Consider the following 24714-nt stretch of genomic DNA (forward strand, 5'->3'; position numbering starts at 1 on the left):
CGTGCGCAGAAGCACAAACTTGTGTGCGCCCGTTTTGATATTCCCACCGACCACCTCCGTTGAATATCCACCCTATATTTTCACTCCGTTGTCGTCATAACCCGTACTCTTCTTCACACCTTCCACTATACCCCCCCTCCCGTGCGTGGTGTGTAGCAGGCTGGCAACCCTGTCTGATGATAATGTGCTCTATAATAATAATAATAATAATAATAATAATAATAATAATAATAATAATAATAATAATAATAATAATAATAATAATAATAATGATGATGATGATCTGTACCATACGGTTTCCAAATAAGTCTGCTGGAGTTAACTCTGGCACTGCGATCGTTCATCCATTATTAGAATGATGAGAGCTTAGTACATGAATTTGATCCTCGAGCTTGTGGCTTCAGAAGTTCTTGCGGCTTTATTCGCTGCGCTTGATCTGTCTTGATCGGTCTTTGTGTATCGGCCTAAAGTTTGAACCAACCCTATTTTTCTAAACGCGGGAAGCAATAGGACTGCGCAAGCGCTTAACAATGCGCATTGTTTCATTCATTACGCAGTATTTTGTTGAAGACGATCAATTTGCAATGTCACCAAGCCGTTCGAAGCCAAGAGGACAAAGTCTAGACAAATCCATGTACTAACCATCATTCGCCCGCGCTGGCTGAATCACCATGCTTGCAACTGCCACAGACAATATATAGCGTCATAGTTTCCTCCATAGTTATTTTTGCACAAAGCTAGATGCCCTCTCCTATTCGCCTGCCTGTGCGCGGAGTGGCCGGTTGGAGACAATGCTCCTAAGGCCGACGTGACCGACCTGTCCGCCTTCTCTCTGAGTAATGTCCCTCTTTCTCTCCCTTCGTCTACCCCCCTCCCCCACCCCACAGCTGCAGCAGTTCCGACTCCTGCGCACGGGCAAGGACGAGAACTCGTCGACGCTGGTGGACAACTTCCGGCCCACGTTCCCGCTCAACGGGCGACGCGTGTTCAAGAGCTTCCCGTCGTCGGCCACGCGCCCGGGCCTGGGGCCCGAGGGTTTCCCTTCGGTACTGGTCTGTCTCCTTGCCTTGGGTGGTGGACGGCTGCTGCTGCTGCGAAAGTGAAACTGCTCGGGGTGTGGTGGCCGCCGCTGCTGCTTCTCTGTTCCTCCTCAGACGCCCAATGCATCTGGTCTCTCGCACGCACACACACACACAGACACGATAGAGAGAGGACACTCGGCGTGCAGGAACCTGCCTGCTGGACACTGGTTCACAGGAGACTTAGCGTATGTAGTTCTTCTCACGCACCGTAGGTGGCGCACCGCCGTGAACATCGAGGTCGTCGTTTCCAACTCTCCGGGCCCCTCCGACACCGCGGCTCGCAGAAGAACTCCGAACAGTGCCGTGACCCGTTGCGTAGAGCGGATCGACTCCCGCCCCCCTGTGGCCAGGGCAGGAAGTTCTGCGCCGACCACTCGTTGGGACGTATTCTTTCTTTTTTTTTCTCGCACGTTAACCAAGCCGGTGCTATATGTCGTTTGCAAGGCGTCGCCGCGAGCGACTCGGTGGTGCTTGAAGCGAGGCAGTTTGTTCGGGTGATCGTTGTTGTTGCTTGCCAAGTTGACGCGGTAACGGGGAAAGTTCAGGCGCCGATTCGACGAATGTGCACCGACGCCGTGACGAGTGACATCTTGTTGACACGTGCAGAAGACTTGTTTTTCTTTTTTCTATCTTGAAATCCCAAAATGACGGAATGCCCCGTGTCACACTTTCGCGATGCTGGTCATGATGGTGCGTTTGGCTGGAGGCGACCGGTGCCGCTTTTCCCCCATTTTCGGATACGGAGCGCATTTGATCGTTTTCAGTAGTAGTAGTCAGCACGTAAGTTGCGCTGACGCGTAGCATTCTGTAGAAGATGAGAAACTGCCTTGGTGCGTCCCCATCAGAATACAACCTTAGATTAGGGCTATGCTTGCGGTTAACACCGTCGTTGCTGCCTTTTGCGCATACGGCATCCTTGTTGGGGACAAACACTATACGAGACTGCATGTCACTTGAGAGTCGGAAGTAGGGGCTTGCTCACCGTCGTCTATACGTCCAGCGGGCGCGTATATAATTTCGCGGCGAGTCGGAGACAAGTCAGACAAGTCAGTTTATTGCGGTAAGATGCCAGCGATATCGTTCCTTTTGGACGGTGGAAAATTTTAGGAGTTTGTAAATGTGACTCCCGGTGTGTCACGTGGTAGGACCACCTACGGCTGTTTTGGTAAGGTTTACGCGCCGCGAAAACTTCTATGGAACGTCGAACAGGTTTTTCTAAACGTGGCAGTCGGAATGCGTGCGCATGGTTTGTTTGTGATTATTATATCTCTTTTCTTTCTTCATTGCTCTTGTACTGCGTTGTACAGACAGGTAGGCTGATTTGCGCTGTTCCATGTGGTAAGGTGGTAACCACATGGAGCGTATTCCCGACGTACTTGCGGCTTGGCGTCTCCCCGCGTCGGCGTGTCTGCTTTTACGCAGCGCCTCGAGCGGATTTTATTATCGGCCGAAATGCGTTTGATGCGGTCAATCACTGCAGCGAATTCGGAATGGTGTCCACACCGGCAATGGTAAATGGCTGGGTTAAAAACGAACGCACCTATACACTTTGTGACGACAAGCCGAAAATATACGTTGCAATTACGTCGCATGCATGTGGTTGTCACTTGACAGTCGCTAAAGTAGTCACCGGCAAGGGACACGTTATGCGGCAGATTCCCCGTCGCACCGGCATTAAGAGGTGGAACAGGCGCGGTTTTCATTGCAAAAAACGACATCTCTTTTTTTTCTCATTTCTTTTTCTTCGGAGTTACACTGCCCTTAGAATCAGGGTGACAGTTTTCTTCCTTCCTCTAGATATACAAACTATAACTGTTTAGTTGTTGACAAAAGTCATTTCCTCAGGCTTCCGGACGATATAGTCGCAAATTGCAACCGTGAAACAATAATTAAGGCAGCTGAGCTCGTTAAAGAAAGCATTCTTATGAAGTAAGCCAATCATAGCGAAGTAAGCATTTTAATCGCGGAACTATGAGATACATCCACAAGACGGAAAGCGTTACGGAACTTCCCACTTTGTTTGATAAAGAATCCCGTCTTTTCCTTTTCTTTCTTTTCTTTTTTTTTAAAGCCAAACACACGCTATATGCAGAATACTATCGCCCATGTCGTAGCGTAGAAAAGAAAAGCAAATATGTAAACCACGGGGCAGCTGCATGGCCTAGTTGGTATTAGAGCAAACGTTAAATTATTATTATTTGCAGCAAAGTCCTTATGTAACAAAAAACCAAGGCGAGGAATACTTTTTCGTCATCCCCACGTATTTCTTCATCATCGTCTTCTTGCTTCCGTTTTTATTTTGTTAGTATTTTTTTTTTCGGCTAACGCAAACATTTTGCTGCCATACGTGTTTGAGAAGCATCTTCCTCTCTCGACACCTTTTACCGAGTTTTTTTTTTTTTTTTACTAAGCTTCTTGCCAATAGTGCCCCGTACTTGACGTTTCCTAGCCATATAGGTGAGCTATAGCATATGTATAATGTCCACATAGAGCTTACGCATAATCCATGCTTAAGTACGTTCACACGGCACTTCTTAATTGCGCCAACTCAACCAACATATCTTGAGAACAGAGCTGTATGCGCGTCAGAAGTTACGGAAGGATAACCCGGTGCTTGCTTAATTTTCTAGTGCCAAAAGTAATATATAGCGAGGTGTCCACCAGTACGTGTGCGCATACACGAGCGGTTTTTCCAACTAGGATACATGTAATACAGCGCGCCACGAACTTATAGACACGAAAGGAGAAATAGAAACGTTGTTTACGCCCAGTTCCTACAGGAAGGTGAAGCACGTGACATGTTCCAGGAAATGAGACCTTGGTGCGACACCTTTGCTATGCGTCAGTGAGCTTCCTGCAATGCGCAGGGCTGTCATCAGACTGCGAGATCTCGCTCGACCGAAGAGCTTTTTTTTTTTGTGCCGTAAGCCGCGGTGTCCACGTACACATTATAATGCTTTTTTTTGGGGGGGGGGGGGGGGGGAGGATTCACACGGGCACCCGAGGTGAGAGGGATCCGTTTGTCGAGTCAGTCGTCAGTCAATGAACCAGATTTTCTTGTCGTGTTGTCATTTTTATTTTTTCATTTTTTATTTTTTTTGGTCGACGATCTTCCCTACGCTTAAGGTGCACGTCGGAGTACCGTTTATTGGGAACTGCAGTGTTGAATTGGTGCGAGATCGAGAGAAAGAAAACGTTATGTTATGTCCTTAGCATGCTTTCTTATTTTTTCTGTAACTTGCTTGAAACGATAAGAATGAGTAGTTTCACATCTGCAGTTGCCTCGAACACGGACCGAGTGTTTTGTTTGAAAGCAGACACCGCTAACCATCGGCTATCTACCGCAGGCGGTCGAATGTACCTACGTTAGCTGGAAGCTAAAAGCGCACGCAGAGATAGAAGCTTCGTTGTCCCCTCTTTTCACTCGATGCTTAACATGTTTGGTTCTGCTTAAACGGCTGTTAAAATTTTAGAGTTGCAAGTGCGCTTAAAATATTTTGCATTTCAGAGTTTCCAATCGTGAGCTGTTTCCTCGTACAAGAGTGTGAGAGCTTCTGCACCTACAACTTTCCTGTGGCATATGAAACGCTTCATTTGTTTGATGCAGAAGTGTATAAATCCAGTGGATTTGGCGTTCGCCTGTAGAGCACCCAAAAAACGCGCCCAGCATCAGTTGCTCGTATAACAGGGTCCACTGTGGCAGCCTCTGTAACTGTTTCCCGAGAGTGACAAAATTTGTTTTCGTTCAATTCTCCCTTCATCAAAAATTGTTGATGTCAGATTACCTTTTCTTTTTCTTCTTCTGATTTTATAATATATATATGTCGCGAATCCATGATCGCAGACAGATTGTTATGGTGGTAAAGACCGCTGGACACGGTTCCATCAAGCCACACGAATCGTATTTCTGCAACGTACGGCATCGGTTCCGAAATTGAAATGTCCATCATCGCGTGACTATGCGTTCTTTGGCGAATAGCGCGGGCTGACACTTCCGCGTTGTACAGTGACGAGGAGTAAAAAAAAAAAAAAGAATGAGAGAACGAAAAAGAAAGAAAGAAAAGCAGTGCACGCAGTGCCAGCTGTTGTATAGAGAGATAATAACGCTACGATGCGTGAATGTTGTGTTTTCTGGCAGAGGCTATTTGGTGCCGTGTAAATAGTAATATTGACTGAACTGTTACCGGAAGCACCTTCCAGTGCAACCACGTGCGTTGCTATGCCATCATGCTGTTATATCGCAGAAATGGCGAAACGGAACGGGTGCATACGAGCAAAACAACATTGGTTTGCCAAGACATGATGCTCATCCACTTGTCAGCTGAGTGAGCTTTGTTACTGAACTTTTAAGACATCCGACGGTGCAAGCAGCACCTGCCGTTGTTACGGCACCAAGAGAGTCGCTCTGTTTGCCCACTCTATACCCAAACGCAGGCTTCCGCTAGAGCTTTTGTTTTATTTCTAGGCGTACGTTGACCGGTTGTTTTGAAGCAGGAGTCCCGCGGTAAAGTTCGAAAGAAACGTTGTCACGTGGACTGCTTTTTTTGCGACAAACGTGAAAGTGGTGCATCGACTTCCCTCTCCATTGACGTTTCCGTCAAGAATTATGCGCTGCTCCCTCAACTCATCGCACAAGAACAAATAATCGGGCAGATTTAGTTCTTCGCCCGAGTGACATGGAGGTGAAGGTTCAGTTGTTGTGCTGCTGCCGAAAGTTAACGCGAGAGTTTAGCGTTGCAGCAAAATGGAGGCTTGCCATTTTGTTTGCTTTTTTTGTGTGTGTTTTTTGTGAGGGCAGCCGCTTGGCTAGCGTTCTTGTCATAATGCAGTTGACGGTCAAAATACAAATATTTGTGTTAATCGCTTCGCCGTTTAGCTACGTCTTATACATATATCGCCTTGCCGGATATTTTCTTAGACTTCTGATAACTTCGGTGAGTTTCAGTCGATGAAGCTGCGCGGCGCCCTCGCGATTTGTCAGATGTCAGTAGCCCCGCGTCTCCTCGTGTAACAAGCACTTGTGAACGAGCCCGTACGCTTGTGTCGCGTTATTGCGCATGCGCAGCGTAGTCGCGTTGCGCATATGTGCTCTCAGTTCCTGGCGTCTCCGTCGCAACAAGTCATTTCGTTTTTTCCCTTACAGATCATACTTCGTCCGGTGTTGATTGTTGTTGTTATCGTTGTTGCTGTTGTTGACCTTGTAGTGGTTATTTAATTGCACGCTCCGGCATAGAGCAACGCGCCTTGTTTTGTCTACGTTTACGCAGTTGTTACGTTGTTGAGTGAACCGCCCCAGAGAAATATTTCGTAAGTGCCGCAGCAATACGAGGAGTGTCTCAAACGAGCTAACCTCAAATCGAGAAGTCTTCGCAGCACGCTTTTTTTAAAGTTCTTTATAAATGTCTGAGGGCGGCTGGCTGCAGCGGCGAAGTCATTGGACGCTTTCGTAGCGCTGACGTCATCTGCGACGTAGAGTTTCATACAATTACTAGAGGGGACTGCGGCGCTGGTGTCTACAGGAGCTGCGAACAGGGCGATTCAGCCAGCATGGAAATGATGGGTAGTACAAGGGTTCGCCTAAGCATCGTCCTTCCGGCTTTAAATGGCTCGGTGACGTTGCAAAGCGGTAATTTTAAAGAAAGTACTGCGTTACAAATAATAAAGTAAACATCATGAAAAATCGTCCGATGGTACGATTCAAACACAGGACCTTTAACGCAGAAGCCCGATATTGAAACCGTTACGTCGCAGACGCGTGGACAAGCGGAACTACTCCAATTATAGCAGCGATTATGCGTGCTTGCAGATCCTTATTACCTTCTGCATTAAAAAAAAAGGAAGTGTAAATTGGTTTAAAACAGCGTTCGCTTTAGGCCCAGATGAAGCGTGATAAAGGAAGCCGCAAGAATGTCTGAAGCCGCAAGTACGAAGATAAGACAAGTCCATGTACGCTAACCATCGTGTACCGTGGTCGGTGAACGATCGCAGCTCCGGCGTTCCCTCTAGTAATTGTAGTAAACTCGGTGACGTACCTGCGAGATGTGCGCTCCAATAACGAAAGCGACATCGTGCGCCTTCGCATCCGCTGTTTACGAGCTGTGCCAATCAAAAACGACTCGATTTAAGGCTATCTCGCGCGTTATCTGAAGAAATACTTGTCAAAAAAAGAGGCGTATGTACTATTATACATGCTGCACGAAACTTGTTACACATGTCGCGTCCTTCCCTTCGGCCTCCGTTTGTGCCTGGTCGCTTGTTGTTCACCGTTTTGAGCGAGGGGAAAAAAAGAAGAAGAAAGGAACGCGAAAGAAAGGGCAGAACTATAATGTCGCATCAAATAAAAGCAAAGTTTATATTTATTCCGCAATAAAGGACATGTTCGTTTGACGAATTGTTGTGTGCACGGCTCTTCCTTCTTCACTCCGCACATCACGGCTTATAAGTCGACTCTTTTTGAATAGCGGCCAAACATACTGGATCGATGTAAAAAAAAATAGAGAGAGAGAGAGAGAGAGAGGGAGGGAGGGAGGGAGGGAGGGAGGGAGGGGGGGGGGGAGGGGAGTGGTGCAAGCGTTCGACCTATGTGCGCCGTGCATTTGTGTTCTGGTTGCGCTTCTGAAGGCCGGAACTGGAATAGACGATGCGTTGAGTTATACGCGGTGGAATACGGTACTTATCATACTTTCCTTTGTGTCACTTTCGTTGAGCTCTAAAAACGGATAATGCGATAGCATTTTACCTATAATAGACACGTAAGTAATGGGTGCTGTGCGTTCGTCCGCTTTGAGTCTGGGAGTTCCTCCAAGCAGAAAGACCACGAGCTCGAATAAGCACTCAAAAGAAGCAAAAGGACAGACTTCGGCAAACCTTTCGTAAATGCCGTTAATGCGCAGTCACAGCAGTACGCGTTTACAGTCCTTTAGCGTGGGTCACACTAGGCACAATACTACAACGGGCCACCATAGCTGGCGACTTGCCCTCTTTCCAACCCCTATTTACCCCCCCCCCCAGTGCAGGGTAGCAAATCTAAAACTCGCATCTGGTTTTCCTGCCTGCCTTTCCTCTCTCTCTCTCTCTTCTATTATAACTGTGACGGACAACGGACACCAAGAATGCTGAACTTTTTATGTAGGGATCTCGCTGCAAAATGAATGACATGTTCAAGAGATCAGATGTGAACAGCGCGAGTCCGCGTTTCTAAGCGAAAAAAAAGAAAGGAGAGAAACACCGCGGCCGGTATAATTCGTCCCGGTGTGCGGTGGCATACACCGCAAAGGGACGACCGACCATAGCTCTCTAATGACCAGTGTGCTTCATTTAAAGTGGCCTCACAAAGCTTTATAAGACACATTAGGATGCATCACCCCACAAGACTTTTTCTAACAGAGCCTCTTCGAATGCATCTGACAAGAGCTGAGCTCTGGTATTGGCATGACCTCCGAGATAATTTCGCAGCACCACCGTAACTCGGAAGCAATAGCATCGGCGGTATCGGCAGAGAACTATTTTTTTTATCTTCACCAGAGAGTGTCATCACGTTATAAGTGAAATTTGGGATTTTGCTGGACCAACCGCGACGTCACAAAAGGCCAGTATAGTTATCATTTTTACTGGTGCGTCACGATAAGCTAAGAAAGAAAAAAGGCGGGCGTTATGAGAAGTTTAAGGAAAGAGCAGGCCATCTTTCGAGTGAAACTGTAGAGTTCCTGCTTCGAATACTGAAATAAAATTTTGCCTCAGCTATTCAGGAAAGCACTGTCTACCGGGTTTATTTGCCATGTTTTGCAATGTCTTGCAGGGCTTCTTTAAGACATGCCTCTCTGGTGCGTATTGTCAGCAGCTCTTTGCTTTTCCTGTTGAGTGTGTCGTCTGTTCCGTTGTCCTTCTGCGGCGGTGTAGTCAGTGCCGCAAGAACTGTGCTCTGCAGTGGAGGGGGTCACGTGGTTTGCTTTGCAGGGGGACTGCGGATTACAGCTCGCTGCACGAACGCATCGCGGTTTCGGTTCTTCCCTTCCCACTTCTCTGCTCTCTGGGTTCTTTTCCTCCCTGACATGTCCAGGCAGGCTGTGGTTTATTGGCTTACGTGGGTCACGCTATGCAGTTCAGTGTTCGCAGTGTGTGTTTGTGTGTACTTTCCCTCTCTCGGTTGTTTATGTTATTCACGACAAGAGACGTGGTTTCGCTTCGTAATGCAGTACGTTTTGTTCTAATGCGATTAACGCCAGACTTTGCGTGTATACATTAAATTCGAAGGGTTTCTGGGTGGGGGGGGAGGGGGGGGGGAGGGGATGATTTGCGCATGAGAGGTGGAGTCGAGAGTAGTTTTTCAATCGTAGTTCCCTCAACCTCAACACATCGATTGGGTGAGAAGTACACAACAAGACATACAATGACGTCATGGACGGAGTCGTTATGCGGAGCATGAAAGTCCTGAATTGAGCCACTTGATCGATATTTATGCACTATATGCGACCCTGCGTGGAATTTACTTTCTTTTTCCCCGTAGGCAGGTGTTTGTAGGCGAGGAGGGTGAAGGGGAGGGATTGCAACAAACTATAGGTGATAAAAAATAGTGTGCAGCTGCGCCGCTGCCATTAGATTTCCCGATGCGCGCCTCTTGCCACGTGATTGTGAGGTCAATGGCTTCAGTCGCCTAGACAGCGCAACATATGTGCACATCGGAAACTGCAGCAGACGCGACAGACCTGATGCCGCGTGTCCCTTTGTAGATATCAGCAGGCCTGTTTTAAACACGCCACACTTGCGGAGATGTGTTTTTTTTTAAGTATTTTAGGCTCGGCGTATACACGCTCCTCAAGTAAAGCATGCGGCCCCTAGCTCACTGTAAGCTGGCATAAAAGATAGGCTATACGAAGCACGAGATTTAAAACAAGTTGCACCTAATCACTGCGCTGTCCCGATTCCGGAGGAACGAAGTTACCTATATTGTGTGCACTTGCAGCAACCGTCCCCGGATCTCGCATTTCCTGCCTACCCCAAGAAAAAAAAAAGTGTGATTTACATGCCCTGGAAGGTTATATAAAGGGGTTGCCGAGAGTCGGCTAAACGAAGTCGGAAACTTTCAGAAGGGGAAGAAGGGGTCCCTGTCAGGACAACTAACGAAGACGATTAAGTCTCGTTGCCGAAGCGTCGACTCCAAGGACATATCCCTTCTTCGACCACTGTTAATCAGACTCGGTTTGTCCGCGTACTTCGTCCAGAGTGGAGTTAGATGCGCGATAAGCATACTCGAGTCAATCATTTAGAACGAGTATCCAGTACTCTCTTCGTTGTTCTTTAAAGAGCACGTGTACCACACAGCGCAAACGTGGCGTCACAGGCGGATCGAAGCGCTGGAGACGCCGCACTCGTTTCGGCGATCTAGTGACCTTTGCGCGCTCACGCTTCATTCAGTGGCGGCCGGAAGGAAGACGGCGGGAGATAGCGTTGTTTTCGTTCCTCTCCGAGTTCCTGCACGGGACACACGCGCCGTGTGTCCTGCCTCCGGTCGACGAAAATCCGATGCGATACGGAAGCACGCTGCACGGCCGGCGTGAAACATCCTGTGTCGAGCGTGCTCCGCGTCACAGCAGCCGTCGCGGATCGAAGCAAGGTGCGACACGGGGCTGCGACCGTGGGCGTATACGTGACTCCCCGAAGCGGCCGTATATGAATGAGAGCTCGTAGCAAGGGGTAGCGATAACGCTCAGCCGCGTTATCGCAGTACCGTTCGACGTATTCTCCAGTCGAGTCGGCTGGTTCGTAATGGTTCGTCGTACAGCGTCAGAGGGAACAGTGTATATATTAAACGAAACACAAGGTATAGCCGATGTGGAAGGGACAAAGGCTGCATCGTGGAAGTCTTCGAAGAGGCCTGCATGCGTCACGTTTGTTACGGCTCCAGGGGCATCGCGTTTACACTTTTCGAGACAATATGACTGGCTGCTTGGGGACAAAGTGGTACGGTAAAAGTTTGACAATTCAGATGGTGCTTGGGGATCGCATTAAAGCGCGGAAAACGATTGAGCGCATTTTCGCAAAGCGTAATGCCCTTCTGCCCAAACTGAGCGATGCTAGCGTGTAGATCCGGAAAACTTTGGGATTTGAAAGCAGCTACGAATAAATTATAGTACGAAAAGGTTAAGAGATAAACAAGGGGACTCTGGATACGGTTGCCAAAACTTGCATTCGCTGTATATTTTTCTATGTATTTTTTATTCCCAATGAGACCTTAATCCACGCCATGTGGTACATACATCGTCAGGTCCGAAACGAGTTCTATGCATGGCATCCAGCCTCGTCACGGTAACTACACTTGAATCGCTTTTAAGTGAGCTTTAAAACTAGAGTATCTAGCGTCGAAAAATATGGAGGTGCGTCCGACGCGTCATTGCCGCGTAGACAGCATTCTTAGTTGCATAAAGTTACCTGTATGTCACGTTAGGATTTCGTGTCGAAGGGTGCATTAATACGTGCGGTAAATGATAAGGACGGTCTCCTCCAAGGGTAAGTCGATGCCGTTAACGCGATTACGTTGTCATCTGTATACATCAACCACGGTTCAAGTTTGACAACTTAACGTCGCGCCTGGGAGGACACTGCAGCAGACGTGTACAGCTCTGCGCCGTAGAGATTTTTCTTTCTTTTTTTTTCTTTGGACGTTGTTCCGAAGGACTCGCTCTCTCTGACTTTCAGCTCCAGGACGCCGACGACTCCTACGCCATCTTCAGCGAGTCCGGCTTCGACGAGAGATTTAGGGTAAGTCCGCGCGAGCAGGGGTATGTTCCGCGCTCAGGTCTTGCGGCTTCTACATCGAAAGACCACGGCAACGAGCGAAGCAAATTGGGGAGTACTGTGTTCACTCCACCCTCGAGCTGGGGTTTGCCCTCGACAGCCGACGAAGAGCATTCGAACTGAACGACACCTTTCTTTAAGAGTAAGAGAAGATAGACGCTTGCAGGTGCAATCAGCGTAGAAAGCTGTGCACGGCTACACGCGAAAGTAGTAACCGAGCATTACGCGCGTGTGGGTGCCGCACGCTGTATCATTTTTCGTCGACGTCGCCGAAAAAGCCCTCGCTATAGTGTACTAGAATTTTATTCTAGTACACTGTAGCCCTCGCCGTGGTTGCTCAGTGGCTATGGTGTTGGGCTGCTGAGCTCGAGGTTGCGCGATCGAATCCCGGCCACGGCGGCCGCGTTTCGACGGGGGCGAAATGCGAAAACACCCGTGTACTTAGATTTAGGCGCACGTTAAAGAACCCCAAGTGGTCCGAATTTTCGGAGTCCGTCACTACGGAGTGCCTCATAATCAGAGAGTGGTTTTGGCACGTAAAACCGCATAAGTTAATTTTTTTTTCGCCGTAAAAGCGAGCAACCAGGCTTCGCGCCACCCTTTTGAAAGGGCGGGAAGAATGGTGCGATCCCGTCTCTTTGCGTTTACAGGAGGTCTCTGCTACAACAGATTATTATAATATTTTTTTTTCCAGATGAGCTGGTCGCCGCGGTTCAGGCAACTTGCCGCAGAAATCCGACCGCGAAAACTGGGGCGGATAGGCACGGCGGTTCCGGGCGTCTTGGTTTCTCAGCCCGATCAGGGTGTCCTGGCGTGGAGTAGAATCGCATACATACGATTGATGCAAGGTACACACAGCACAAAGAGAAGTGGGGGTGTCGGCGTCGACGTCGATGCGGCCACTTGGCAGCGCAAGCTCTAAGGCAAGTTAAACCAAGGGCCTCTGGCAGGCGGCACAAACACCTTATAAGGAGTGCGTGAGTTCCGCGTTCTGGAGAAAGATGGCCCGGAGGTTTGACACCCTCCAAGCGGACACGCTGTTGCAGAACTTCACGCGCAGTTCTGGAATTCTTATCGCAAGTTCAAGCAGAAAAAAAACGAAACACATCCAGCAAGCACGATAAACAGCGATAATGACGCATTTATTACTGCATCTGTTTGTCTAATGCTTCAGCAGCCACCATCCTTCGCTAATGCTTGAGCCGCCACCATCCTTCGCCCTTCCCCTTTGATGATATACTTAAAGTAACCTCTTCAGGTACTCTTGCCGCGCCGCATTGAAAGTACTGCTTGCCCTCATTAGTACGTGTTTGATTGTGATCACTGTACATGTGAGCCAAAAAAGAAAACGGATTTGCAGGCGTCGGTCCAAAACCCTGTCCGACTTTCTTTCACCAAACCCCACGCACCCCTTCATTACCACTCAGAACCCGAATCGCAAACCTAACGGTGACCGAGGCGGAAACCGGCGCCAGCAGCAGGGAGGTCGTCCCTCGTCCCGGCCCCAAGTGAGTTCGCGACCCGGAGGCTCCTCCTCCTCCTCCTCCGGTCCCCGAGGTTCCCGACCCAAGCCAGGCCGAGACTCCCCGCGAGTAGACGGCGGAGGCTCCTCGCGCCCCCGTGACTTCCCACGAAATGATGAAGGGCCGCGCGACCCTTCCCGAAACGATCGCGGTCCTTCCCGGTCCCGCGGAGAGTCGCCCTCGCGTCCCCGAGAATCCTCGCGGCCTCGAGACCGAGACCGTGAGTCATCCTCTTCCGGACGTCGTCCACGACCCGACGACGACTCCCCGCCGCGACGTCAGGGCAGTCGTGACGAGGAAGGCTTCCTTGGCGGACCCGAGTTTTCCCGAGGCACCCCCACTTTCGGTCATCGTTCCCAACACGATGACGACTCCCCACCGAGACGTCAGGGTAATCGTGACGAGGAAGGCTTCCGTGGCAGACCCGAGTTTTCTCGAGGAACCCCCACTTCCGGTCATCGTTCCCAACACGATGACGACTCCCCACCGCGACGCCAGGGCAGTCGGGACGAGGAAGGCTTCCTTGGCAGACCCGAGTTTTCCCGAGGCACCCCCACTTCCGGTCATCGTTCCCAACACGACGACGACTCCCCACCGCGACGTCAGGGAAGTCGTGACGAGGAAGGCTTCCTTGGCAGACCCGAGTTTTCCCGAGGCACCCCCACTTCCGGTCATCGTTCCCGACACGACGATGACTCCCCGCCGCGACGACGCCCGGGCACTCGCGACGAGGAAGGCTTCCGAGGCCGACCAGACTTTTCCCATGGCAACTCCCCTTCCGGTCACACTCCCAGAGGCCCTAATCGTCCCGAAGAATATCCTCACCACGAAAGTGTACCCGGTCCCGAAGACTTCGCAGTGCCCGCTGGTCACCGGCAGCGCCCACGAGGCAACTCGCGGACACAAGGCTTCCAAGGACCCGAGCAATTACTCGCTCCCCAACAGTCCCGTGGCCCCCAGCGCCTTCCCGAAGGCCCCCAGCGTAACACTGGTCCCGAACAGTTTCCCGGTCCCGAGCGCTCGCCTGTTCCCGACCGACAATCGTACCCACTTGACCAAGGGTACACTGGAGGTTCCCTGGAGTCTTCGCTTCCTGAGCAGGTGTCGCGTTCCCAGGAGTTCCCCCGTCGCCAGGTGTTCCCAGAGGGCTCCGGTAGGCTGAAACCCCTTGCAAACTAAATGTATGCTTGTAGCTAAACTTGCCAGTCCAGTGTACCAAGCGGCGAGACAGATTTCCGTTAAAATACCCGATGTATATGTATACAGACAAGCTGTGGCGGTTGTGAATCCAGGTATGAGAGGCCGTGGGCGTCCTAGCATGGTGATCGTGCTTCCGATCCCTTTACCCAAGGCGTGCTAAACAGCATCTGACCATTTGCCTCGTACCCATATAAAGCAAAAATATGTATTGCGTTCGCTCTACCTTACATTACGGAATTATAGATATTAAAATACGCAATGCATGTGCACTCACTAGCGAAGGTTACAAGGTGGCTGCAGAGCGCCAATCGACAGGTCTGCATCATGTACGTAGTAGAACGTTTGAACCGCGATAAAAAGAAGCATGTTATGTTTGGTGCGTAAAAGAAATCCGGCGCTATGGTCCGTTAGCAGCAATGACGTCATTACTGGCCACCTCATCAGCTTTCCAAGTTCTTTTCTACGCCACGAACGAATCAAAAGACTACACAATTCTCACTTTAAATCAACGTTAAATTCAAAGTAACTTAAGCTTTACCCCGTGCTGAGCTTTCGTAACTGAAACATCAGATGAATCCTGCCTTTTCAAAAAAAGAAAAAAAAGAGGCAGCAACGCCACCTTTCCAATGCCCGCACCAGCTCTGTGCGGTGCGAGGTATCTTAACGGCGTCTTATCGGGTCTAATTAATTCTTTAATTTGTAAATATCGATTACATTATATTCAACAGAGAAAGAAGGGCGGCAGGAAGGTTAACCAGGCAGTGCCTGGGCCGGAATAATGTAGCGATTCTGCTCCAACGCTTTTTCTTTTCGCGCTACTCCAGTGACCTGAGCGGTGCTCCGCCGACGTTATCTCCACAATCAGCCGCTCGTGAATTTAAGATAAGGATAGAATAGAATCGCGCGAAAGGAATCACTGCTATATGCCGGCCCTGGTTTGCTGCCCTACACGGGTGAGGAGGAAGGGGAAATGGAAAGAAAGCAAGAATTTAGGAAACACACGGAGGTCAACCAGATGGCTTTCCGGTTTGATACCCTACGCACAAGGGGTAAGGGTAATGGGGAAGAGAAAGAACGGGAGAGAGGGAAGTAGTGCTGCGCGCACGACGGAATATGCACAAGGGGGACTGCAAACGGCCGCTCCGGCCGGTGCGCTTCGAGAGCTGCACTATTATTGCGCGAATAGCTTTCTGCGCCAGCGACGGTCCACACGGCGAAGGGTCCACTATCCCTGCATTCCTGACTCCGGGAAGATATCCTGGAGTCCGGCCTGCTTAAGCTTGTCTGGCGAGAGAGAGAGGCGTCGGACGTCGTAGCGAGGTTGGATGCGCAGCAGGTGCTGGATGCTTTTCTCGTGCCTATAGGACTCGCACGACCGACTATATGGTCGTTCTAATACGGTCAGAGCAAACGTTCGCAAAAAGGCATTGCCATCCATAAACTTACAGCCGTGTTCGGAAAAAGTAAATGGCAGAGGTGACGTGCACGCGCACAGAGCAACGTTAACTGTGCACCCAAAGTCGGCACTCAGTAAGCTAACACTTAAATGTGCTCTATACTGCTGATTATCTTCCAAAGTAAGTATCTATACATTGCATTCTAGTGTAATAAGTATTGAGTTCAAATACGTTCCTTTTTCTTCCTTCTTTTCTTTCTTCCTTTTTTCTTTTTTTTCCTTTTACGAAAACAATGCCCGTAACAGAAATTCACGACGTCGCACTTACGTCAAAGGTGAGTGCAAGGGCACGAGAGGGAGAAAGACGTATAGGGAAAGATAGAGAGGTTAACCAGGGACGTGCCCGGTTGGCTACCCTACATTTGGGAAGGGGAAAGGGGAAGAAGGGAAATTTGACAAAGAAAGGTTGGCCTGCATATTACCGGCTAATGATTGGCCCTTCTTAGCGCCAACGAAGTTCAGACAGACTTGTGAAAGAATGTTCTACCGTTCAAAACTGGTTTAGTGTTCCTTTACTGTGTGTGCATGCAAATTTTCTTGCGGTAAGAATAACGACCCTGTGCACAGACGCCCTAGGTCGCGGAAAGTCCAAACGTGTGATGGCATGCTCGCCATGAACCTGAAGCGATATTTAGTGACGATTCTTGTAATCTCTCAGTCGCAATTTCTGGCATTCTTCATTGGCTCGCACTAGGCAGCTGCGCAACCGCTATCCCAGTCTTCGCCCACTCTCCTGAACGGTTGATAAGAAAATTATAGATTCAGCAGGATAAAAAAAGACGTCATGTACTTCAAAGCATTTTTTTTTTACTTATTTGGACCCTCGTTGGCTCCGTAAAAGTTCGTGAAACTTGTCAAGTTCGATTTCTGTCTCCTTTAGAACGCAATGCAGTATTATTTTTTACTGATTAGCAATTAGCTATAGAACCGAGCAGACTCTCTTAAAATCGGTGACGTCATCAGTGACGTCACGGCGGGCTGGCGCGGGAACTTCGAGGCGACGCGGCCACTGCGACTTTTGTGGGTGGCCAAGCCGCTTGTTACGGTAAATGTAGTAATAGAAGGGTAATTTACTAATATAGGTGAGATTAGAAGAGTACTGACACAGGTTTTCAATACTGCAGATTTGCCACACTCTTGTCGCACGTAGAACATTCAGCAGGCACGGAGGTCGGGAAACTCTTGTAAGATACTTTATTTGGATACTAAAGATGGTCCCAAAACGGCCGGGCCTGCGGTAAACAGGGTGCGCCACATTCATTGCCATGGCCATGAGTGGTGGCGCATGGATAACGCCTCCCAGGGTTAGTTCTGTATATAAATACATAAATATTCCAGAAAGTGCACAGGAAAACGGTACCGCGGTAGCTCAGTTGGCAAGAAGAGCATCGCCGGTGTAATGCGAAGACGTGGGTTCGTATCCAACTTGCGGCCAGTTGTCTTTTCATCCACTTTCATTTCCTTTTTTTTTATAATTTATTCACTTCGGTTAAAACTACAAATCAAAATTTTTTCCAGTGCTTTTATTGGTTTCGTTGTCTGTTGGCTTCTTATGATTGTGGCTATACATATATTACAAGCCGCAAATGTCATATCAGTACTCCTTGAAGCTGAATGTAGTGAACAACGCTTCCGGAGTGGAGAAAATGGTCATTGTTATACCGTAAGAAGAAGCTTGCTACGCCAGAAGAAGCGCAATAACTAAACGACGGTGGCGACGCCACCTTGCGTTTCCCACACTTAGAACCTCGTGACGTCATTGACTGCCACAGCGTCTGTTCGAATTTTCCTAATTGTTTACCCCCAAAAGGATGATCACATTGCATTCCAACAGAATGAGAGGCTCGGCCTAGCAAGGCTTGACAAGTCTTCATGCGCTAACGTTGCCCAGGTAGGAGGAAATACATCGAAATCTGTGACGTCACGCCGACGTAAGCAGGCGGCTGCGGTATCGCACCGCGGTGCGTATAATTCGAAAAAGCAAGCTCTCACCTTCTATTTTCTTCGTTATAACGAAGAAAATAGAGGTTGATATTACTATAGCAATAACAACCTCTATTTTGGTCAAGTTACGCAAATAGAGTTTTTGAAGCAATACGTTAGAATTCTAAGTATACTGAGTGTTGCTGTTTAGTGTTCTCTTAAGACATTAACCGTTTAATGTCTTTCTTAATTTTGTTTCTTCCACTCACGTACCTAATTTCATATGCCCCGTTGTGCCATATCCTGCACTTCTCCAATGCCTTGGCCATGGCGCCCAAACCAGGGCAGAGGGCGCATTGCCAGTATAGTCGAACAGTTTGTGGGGCACTGCTGTAGGATCGCGTCTTCGGCTTTACTTCGTCGAATGCCACGCGGAAGCGCTATGCTCGAGTGGAACGTGACGTGACGTGAACGAGTGATAAGAGGACATACGCATGCCTCTGTGTTCTGTGTCCGCGTCTGCTTGCGCGTCTGCGCCCGCAGGAGTTGGCCTCGGTGGACTCCCTGGCCCAGGGCGTGGGTGAGGTGGTGCGCCGCTGCAACTACGTGCGCTCCTTCGTCGACTGGCCGAGGCACAGCCGCGCGTGCGCGCCCGTCTGGAACGCCTTCGGGGACCCGCTAGGCCTAACGGCGTCCCAGCCGCTCGTGCTGGCCCAGCCCTTCTACGATAACCCGGCCGCCGGCTACTACCAGCTGGTCGGCTACGGAAAGAAGAAGAAGAAGTGAACGCGTCCCCCCCTGCGGCTAGTGGTCACACCACTAGTGGTCACTGGTGGTCACACCGCTAGTGGTCACACCGTCTGCACCCACGTCACCGATTGCACCCTCGCGCGAAATCTTTTTTTTTTTTGTTGCTGATATTCATTCTGTACAGTGCGTGATGTCTGTATTTCTTTCTGTTTTTTGTTTTGTTTCAAGTAGTACAGTGCGGTTCAATGTTAAAGGGGACACCTTATCTGTATTCAGCCATCGATTACCGGCTGGTGGGGAAGCCTACGAACAAGCTTTTTGCTTGCTTATACGCGTATACGTTAACACGTGACATTGGGCGCCATAAGAAATGTGCCAGCCATGTACTATCAACTTCGTTTAGAGGTTAGGTGCTCCCTTTATGAATTGACCATGCTGTACATGGATAACAGTGCAACAGCGGTGGTTTATCAAGCCGCTTACTAGAATTCTATGTGCCATTTCACACACATATCGAAAAAACAACGTTATCGGTTCACACCTAACTGCACGTGCACAATGCCACCATCGGTGGACTCTTGAGGCCCGTGTTTGCTCACTGTAGCTCGCAACGCCCGATATTTTTTGTTAAAGCCTCGCTGTGTGTTGTTTCCTGGTATAATTTTGCTTTATTTTTTTAATCTCCTGGACAGGCGTTTTCTTGCCAAATTGTGTCTCGTATCACCATGTGCTCAAGTGCCAACAACATTGACGAGAAAGACAAAAGAAAAGAACAGAGATAATCGCGTAGTATGTAAACCTACTGTTTGTTGGAGACAGGCAGACGTTGTGCTTCAGAGGTACGCAGCTTCGGAAGCTTCTTTTATTTGGAAAAGCGTATCCGGGTGGACGGAACTGAAGGATTGCAGCGAATGCCATTACAAACTCTTTTTGAATGTATACAAATCGTTGCCTTTACTGGCCCTCTGTTATGTGTTCCTGTGTGAAGCTATGGTTTTAGCTTTTAGCTACGCGTTTGTTGTCCAAGGAAGGAAAAACAAAACGTGCAGTGAAAGCCTCGCTTGGCTATCCAACTGGAGTGTTCGTACCCTTTCTTCAAGACTGAATATGACTGCCACCTCTTCTGTTCGAAAAGTTAATAAAACATGATCGACGACGACTAGTTGGGGGCAGAGAAAAGTCACCGGAAAGGGAAATTTAGAAGAATCTCTTGTCGGATATGCGAACCCAGGAAAGGTGCTAGAACTATACATACGTACAAGGTCCAGAGCGTTCTACCACCTGCGACAGCTCACAGGTGTACCGAACCCTGTTGCGGGTAGCATTAATAAACCAATATTTGATTGCAATTTTAGGGTAAACTCGACACTTCTCTGAACAGAAGTGAGTGTTCGTTGTTCCCACATTTATCTCCTTGTTTAACTTCCGACTCTGGCCACAATAGCCGAATTTAATCTCGATAGTTAGGCTAAACCTGAAGTGTTTTCCAGTTTGTTAGCTTTTTCTTTTTCCGGGTGCCTCAGACACCAGTAAATTAATGACTCGACCATATTACCTTTAAGAATGTCAGCACTATAAGACGACCAATGTGTCGTAAATCGAAGGCAGAGTTCAAGCAGTAACTTGCTGTGAATTTATTCGACAGGCTACTTTTAGGTGATCAATTGCCTCATAGTTAGACAGAAGCACCTGATGAAAGTGCACCTAGCAAGCAATGTTGACTACGCTTATTTTGCTTTTTTTTACCGTGTTCTCAACAACTGATGTACTCAATGAGTCAGTGAAAGATAGTTACAATGAAGTTTGCTGCTTATATAACAACTACTTGTACCAGGCCTTAGGCCGCAATTTCTTTTTCATTTATTTGTTTGCGCTTACTTTTGGCACGTATAGTGGAAACATCTCGCCGTTATCAAGTTTCCCAGAAAATTACGAGAATGAAATTCCAAGCTTAAGGTCAGAGTGCTACAATATACTCGGCACTGTCCTTGGTCTATGTCTTAATTCTCATATTTTGCTTGCTGCAATGTTATTGCCAGTTGCCTTGGACATTTGTGTGTATGTGCTTATTTGTGTTCTACCTAGGCGTGTGTCATGTTTTAGCCATCCAAAAACTGCACCTGTGAGTTATGATTGCTTCAGCACTGATGGCCACACAAAGATAGTGTGTTATCAGCTTCTGCAGTTACTCGAAAGTTGCCTAAATGCTCATTTTTTCCTTATTTCGCTTATTCCGAATCTCACGTTGTCGCTCACTTTCTTCTTAAATATCTGTATCCATCTTTTCCTTTTTTTTTTCGCATCTGGTGCACTCATCTCTTCAAACGCGACAGAAAACGTGACTTACTTGTGTCACCTTTGTTCACTCTCAATTTCAAGATAGACAACGTGTGATATAACTTTTATGAACTATTTTAGCAGCGGCATTACACCAAACGACCCGAAGTTGCTGGAAAAAGAGATTCGGAAAAGTTTTGGCCTTATCACATTCGCACGTTGATTTGCACCCTTATGAGGGACGCAATATGGGCGACCGCACTGCCATTCAGGCACCTCTGCCATAACTTGGCCTGACTGTCGCCACCAAGGTTGCGGAGTGGGGTCGTCAATCACAGTTTATTCCAAGGAATAAATTACTGACGCAGTGGCATCCCTCCCGTTTCCCTGTAGCTGAAAGTCCGAAACAATTTCCATTCCAATGAAAACCGCACATTTCCCGCAAATTCCTTTGATTCCGTCAAGGCACCACAAGGTGACGGTTTCTTTCTTTTTTTTTTTTCATGTTCCGAGGAGCACGGCAAAAAATTGCTGGACCAAAATGCGTTCACGTGGCGCTTCCGGGGCGAAAAAGTAAACAAGCGCCTATGGTAACAAAGCCGCTATATTACGATTCCAGTCTGAGTAAAATAGGCTCAGTTGCACTCCTGATGGATTGGACACCATTACAGATTCATTCCTTTCCGTTCTTGTAAACAAACGGGAGTGACTCTAGAATCAATTTAATTCGGGAAAAACAACTCATCCGCAACCCCGCTTGCAACACTTTACCGCTTACGAAGGTCGTAAGTTTACAGAGGTCGTAGGTTTAATACATTTGCGGAGGTCGAAGTCGAAGTCGCGCTTGCATCAACATCACTCGTTGTGATGTACTCGTCGAAGGGCATTCTTCCAGAAGGCATTAAGTCGAAAGGACTTTTGTGATACTTCTCAGCGTCCCGGGATAATGAAAGCTACAAAGCAAACATTCCCGCCATTAATGTTAAAGGCCAGTTGTCCCACCTGATTTTTTTGTCTCCTATAATTTTCATTATTTTTTGTGCTCCCACCTACATAGGTTGAACTATACTATAGGTTGAAGCTATAGAGAGCGTCCTGTACTTCCAAGACCCTCGTTATAATAAGAATCATAATCGTTATAAATATGCGTTGCCACTTGTATCAGGCTATATATGTTTCCACGCGCTTGCCAAAGCCACACACGGTATATCGCGTACTACATTTTATAGCACGTTTATTTTTTTCAGCTATTCATATTCCTTCCTAATACCGCTAATTATGGAGAACAAAGAGCTGGACCCTAAAAAAGCAGCCCCTATATCAGCGTCCTACGATACGTAACGTTAGATAAAGACTAACGTCTGCCTTCAATTTGCTGAGATTTTTCACAGGACTTAAGCATGCCGATTCTTTGCATTTTCGTTGCACTATACCAATAAATGCTGAGTCATGGGAACCTCCCTTTGCAACGCGTAGCACGCTCAACACACCATTTAAAGTATGTGAGCGGTTGTGTGTGGCATTCCACACGATTCCGTGATTCCGAAGCTTACGAGACAATGATAAATGTAGATATTACCTAAAATAGCTAGGCGCAAAAAGAAAGTCTACCTTATCCTAGGTAGAGAACGTGGATAAACCTAAATAAACACAAGAGTAACACATAAGGTAACACAGGAAAAGCACCAATGGAATCCTCCTTTCGGTCACTACATTTGGGCTCCCTGAAAGTTCTTTTGAGGGCCTGGGCTTTATTAAGGTGTTAATGATGGCTACGCGTGAAGCATATGTGTGGAGCACAGCCACCACTAACACCTTAAACATGCGTTGCCGACAAAGCAGACCCAGGTTATGCGTGCCTGAAGTTAAACTGAGGAGACGATTGGTCTCGAAGAAGACACGCAGCGCCAAATGCGGCCACATTTCGCACTGAGGGCACCGAAAGTATAGGATGCACCAAATAAGTTCCACGGAATTTGTGTTGCTGTGTTTCTGAATTGACTTTCAATTTGAATGTGGTGTTAGGATATATTTTTTAAATATCTGTGGTCTTTGTTATTTATGAACAAATGAGTAGCCGGCGCCAGTTAAAGGTGCCAACAGCTCCTAAGCTTCATGCAATAACAACAATAATAATAAAGTTCCACAGTAATCTGCAAGGTGGGGGAATATATATATGAAAGAGAATATTCTATTCTCACATACCGAAACCAGCTGCAGAAATAAATCTGACCATGAAATTGCAGCTCGCGTCCACAACAGCCAACAAAGCTTGTACACTAAAGCGTTTTATAAAAGTACAAATAAACAACTTCTGTGATAAGCCCATTTGGACAAATCAACGAAAATAGTTCTCCTTTCGCGGCGTAAACTAGTTTCTCGCAAGCAAAAGTGTGCTGTTTCTTCGCGCCAGTCGTCTTCTCTGCGGTCAATATATATATAATACACTTTCGCTGCTTGTCATCATTGAAACTGTGTGTGATAAAAAAGAATGCTTTATTTTGTGAGTGCCAAAACGAGAGTGCCATGTTTTGCATTTTAAGCAAGCATTTATATAAGCATCCAAACGACTGTGTCATGTATGCCCTTTGTGAACAGGGTACTTGCCATATATATGTGCCATTTAACAGTGCCATGCTTCGTCTGCGCTATGCATACGCGTAGTGTGCGGTAATGTTTTCGTGAAGTCGAATAAACAAGCTTACTATCTGTGTCCGTGCGCACCTTGCTTCCACCACTGTCTGAGCTGCCTGCTGTTGTCTCCAACATCGAGAAGACGAACGCACCGAGCTGCAGTGCGACGAACGTCGTACGCTCAGTTTTGAACCCGGCATCTGCTCTTCCAGAGTAAGTCCAGCAGCTTCAGCTGCAGTGTTTCGTGAAACGGACTTGCACGTACAAGCTGCACGTATGTAAACAAACAAGTGCAGCATGCAGGCACAAGCACATGGATAAACGTTGAAACTATATATATATATATATATATATATATATATATATATATATATATATATATATATATATGAAATTGTGGAGATGTTAGGGACGCGCCACTCCAGACTAATTGCGGCTGCCTAGCTGTAATTCTAAATCTATGTGCAAGCGAGGTTTTTTTTTTTTTTACACGTATATACAAATCGTTGACGCAGCTCTTCACATCCGCAGTTTGCCGCTTCAAATAACAATCTGAGCATAGATGTGACTTTTAAATACCAGACCACGTCTGTCAATTTTGTCTGCAGAGAAAATGCGCGCCAGTGATAGAGATATCCTATATCATTTTTCTGCCCGCGCGGAATGGGACGGCAGCGCAGCCGTATACGCACATCTTCGTGACGTCACGCTGCTGATGACGTCGCGATGACGGCATCAAGCAGCGTGACGTCACAAAGTTGTGACGGCAGCGCCGCCGCAACTTTGTGACGTGCGGGCAGAAAGAAAGAAAGAAATAAAGAAATAAAGAAATAAAGAAAGAAAGAAAGAACGAACACACTCTATTGGGCGTGAATATTCTAGGAGGGCAAGACGTGACCAAGTTTTCAAAGGTCACGTGGCCAAGACAATTCAAAGCGTAGAACACCGAATAACTGTCTCCGGTCACCTGTTTTTTTCACCTGCAAATGCGCCCTCTTGTTCACAGACGTCCAGCCTTGTCTACGTAGTGTGTGGGTGGTAACGTTCAGACCCGACCCTGCAGTGTCCTTCACTC

At 47.8% G+C, this 24714-nt stretch overlaps 2 protein-coding genes across 3 annotated transcripts in view; both read left to right on the forward strand.

Annotated features, from left to right (window-relative positions):
- Positions 1 to 2365, forward strand: part of LOC139056264 (carbonic anhydrase-like) — a 123036-nt gene extending 120671 nt beyond the window's left edge. For both annotated transcript variants that reach the window (XM_070534347.1, XM_070534348.1), the window contains exon 7: positions 888 to 2365. In XM_070534347.1, the coding sequence (XP_070390448.1) occupies positions 888 to 1103 (216 nt within the window). In that variant the 3' untranslated portion in view covers positions 1104 to 2365. The remainder of the gene's footprint in view (positions 1 to 887) is intronic.
- A 9084-nt stretch (positions 2366 to 11449) lies between these two features.
- On the forward strand, positions 11450 to 23718 carry LOC135910680 (proteoglycan 4-like). Its single transcript, XM_070533343.1, has 5 exons — positions 11450 to 11455; positions 11778 to 11840; positions 13304 to 13384; positions 13473 to 14552; positions 18522 to 23718. The coding sequence occupies exons 1-5, from the start codon at positions 11450 to 11452 to the stop codon at positions 18762 to 18764; spliced, it is 1473 nt and encodes a 490-aa protein (XP_070389444.1). The 3' UTR covers positions 18765 to 23718.
- The last annotated feature ends 996 nt before the right edge of the window (positions 23719 to 24714 follow it).

This window comes from Dermacentor albipictus, chromosome 2 (assembly GCF_038994185.2).
Source record: "Dermacentor albipictus isolate Rhodes 1998 colony chromosome 2, USDA_Dalb.pri_finalv2, whole genome shotgun sequence".
NCBI lineage: Eukaryota > Metazoa > Arthropoda > Arachnida > Ixodida > Ixodidae > Dermacentor > Dermacentor albipictus.